This window comes from Tigriopus californicus, chromosome 2, assembly GCF_007210705.1.
Source record: "Tigriopus californicus strain San Diego chromosome 2, Tcal_SD_v2.1, whole genome shotgun sequence".
Taxonomy (NCBI): Eukaryota; Metazoa; Arthropoda; class Copepoda; order Harpacticoida; family Harpacticidae; genus Tigriopus; species Tigriopus californicus.
The window spans coordinates 8,497,195-8,499,599 of NC_081441.1; the positions used below are offsets into that span (position 1 = coordinate 8,497,195).

At 40.5% G+C, this 2,405-nt stretch overlaps 1 protein-coding gene across 1 annotated transcript; it reads right to left on the reverse strand.

Annotated features, from left to right (window-relative positions):
- Window positions 1-1,196: 1,196 nt before the first annotated feature.
- LOC131893145 (uncharacterized) lies at window positions 1,197-1,926 on the reverse strand. Its single transcript, XM_059243093.1, has 2 exons — window positions 1,426-1,926; window positions 1,197-1,336 (listed from the first exon to the last, which is right to left on the reverse strand). The coding sequence occupies exons 1-2, from the start codon at window positions 1,892-1,894 to the stop codon at window positions 1,224-1,226; spliced, it is 582 nt and encodes a 193-aa protein (XP_059099076.1). The 5' UTR covers window positions 1,895-1,926; the 3' UTR covers window positions 1,197-1,223.
- Between the last annotated feature and the right edge of the window lie 479 nt (window positions 1,927-2,405).

Genomic DNA, 2,405 nt, shown 5'->3' on the forward strand with positions numbered 1-2,405 from the left:
TAACTACCCTTCAGGCACCCTTTAACCCTTCAACTCCTGTGTACTGATCCGAAAAGGCAGCTTTTTAGCTTAAAGGACCTTAGTTTGGTCTCCTGTCTTTAGCAAAAGATGGTACATAAGTAAAAATCAAAAATGCTTAACCAAGTGTTGAAAACACGGGTTTGAAGACAGGGTTGCTTAAAGACTCACTCATTCTTGATCTTTGATTGCTCGGCAGTGCCTCTTTTTTGCTCAAGTCGAGAACCCTAACTGAGATCCTTCAAGCTAAATAGCTGATTCTCAAGAGAAGTATTCTGACAAAAATGATCTAGGAGCTCCCGGGTTAAAGGACTTCAAATGTTTCAAATGCCAGTTGTTGAGCCACTTTCGATATTTCTATTTAAACATACCTAGTTTGAATCTGGTGTTGATGTGATTTTAAATAAGGATGCCTGAAGAGTAACATAAGCCTTAGAACTTATTCTTAAAGCACAAAAAATTACAAAAATGTGTTTGATTTGGATTTGGGATCCATGTAAACTCAATCTTTTGGAACATAATTGAAGGTTCCACTTAACTGCAATGGTGCTCTGACCTCACTGTTGCACTTTTTTAATACAGGGCGCTAGGATTTAGTGCAAAGAGAATGAAACTATGTAAGACCAGTATTTAAATGAGTGAAACAGGCCAAGTTGAAATTTCTCTGAAATGTTTGTAAAATGTTTCATACACCACACTCTATCTTTACTCACTTCACAAACTTAGAATAGTGTTATTGCTTATCAAAAATCATTAACCATTGCTACATTAACCAATCTAAATCTAAATCTAAAGACCTTTGTCTTAGGAACCAGGTGAACAAAGCCCTTTTCATAAGTCCACAGGCTTTATTGTATGCTGTTGTGCATGTACACATGTATAAAACTTAACATGCCATCTTCAGCTTTTTACAAAATAACTGTCCATAATCATGGACCAAGTCATTGGACCCTCGGTTTCTTTTTAGCCTGTGGCTGATTTGGCTTGGTCTTATATTGAAATTAGTAAATTGGGGCTTCATGAAAACTGTCAGATTGTACGTCAAAACCATTCATTAAACGTATTAAAGGTAATGCCGCGTTTTTGTAATCACGCAACTAAAGTACCAAAATCGGACTCGGAAAGTCCGTTTGGGGTGACGACGGTTCGCATATCGTAACCAAGGCAACTTGCGAAGATTTGGTCGGATTTGATTTATTCCTAATCTAAAGAACAGAAATGAAAGATGTGCGAGCCGACAAGGTATACATTTCCAAAGGGTGATGATGATCATTCCATCCAAAGAGATATTTAGGTGGACGTCCCAATGCAGCCATCACTTAGCAAGAACACGAGAAAGAAATGATCGATTGAGTCCGTTGTCTCAATTTACATGGATTTCGGCCCGTTCTGGATTGGCCTCTTTACCTGATTGGTGTTGCTCAAGGCCATAAATATAAGTCTCTGGTTGGCAGCCCCTCTGCTCACGATCTTTATCCCACTTATCCATGAATTTGTCGAAGAACACTTCAGGCGGATCAAGGTTGGGTGGTGCATTTCGCTGCTCGCCATCTAAGACATCCTGAGGTCCTTCTTCAGGGATGGACTCTAAATTCGTGTGAAGATTGTTCTCCATTGTGGGTTCGAGCTCCTCGTCCAAGCTCAGGTCCAAATTTGGGTTAATCTCTTGGGTATTTACCAATTGTACCGGAATTTCAGAGGATCTCACAATAATCTGACTGACTGGCGAGGGTGGGGTTCTTGACCATTGCTGCCCGGTCTCGATAATCTCAGTTCCATCATTAAGCAAATTTTCGTTGACAGATGGAATAGATTTCTTTCTTCGGAACCAAGATGACAACGACGCTTTTGGGGGTTCTTTGATATCCTCGGGCATTTGTTCTTGCTCTTGTTTTCTCCCGGGCGGTTTCTCATTTCGTTGATTGATGGTTCCTCAGCGGTAGCTTTAAACTCGTTCTCACCAAGTTTTTCGACTTGCAATGCTTTAACCAATATCCTCTTTCTAATGGCTTTCTAGACTCTCGTGTTTCATTAGACAAATCATTGGAGAATTCTGCATTGCCTCCCAGAGTCCCGATGGAATTACTGTTGCAAATGAAGACCATATGCTGAACTGTAGCAAAGATAGTCGATGCGAGGCGATTGGGATATATTTCCTGAATGGAGACATCAGATCCTGGCTTCGGATGGCAAAAGGAACCATCGCATTGTTGGGCTGCTTCACTGAATAATGCGGTGCAATCCGGTACCTTGAAGCCTTGATTTTGGCGTTTTGCGTTTCTAGAAGGAAATAGCGATTGTTCAATATGGTAACACTATGCCTTGTGATCGTTTCGTATAATTTGTGTTAAGGTTTACCATTCACCCATCGTAGAACGTATATACTA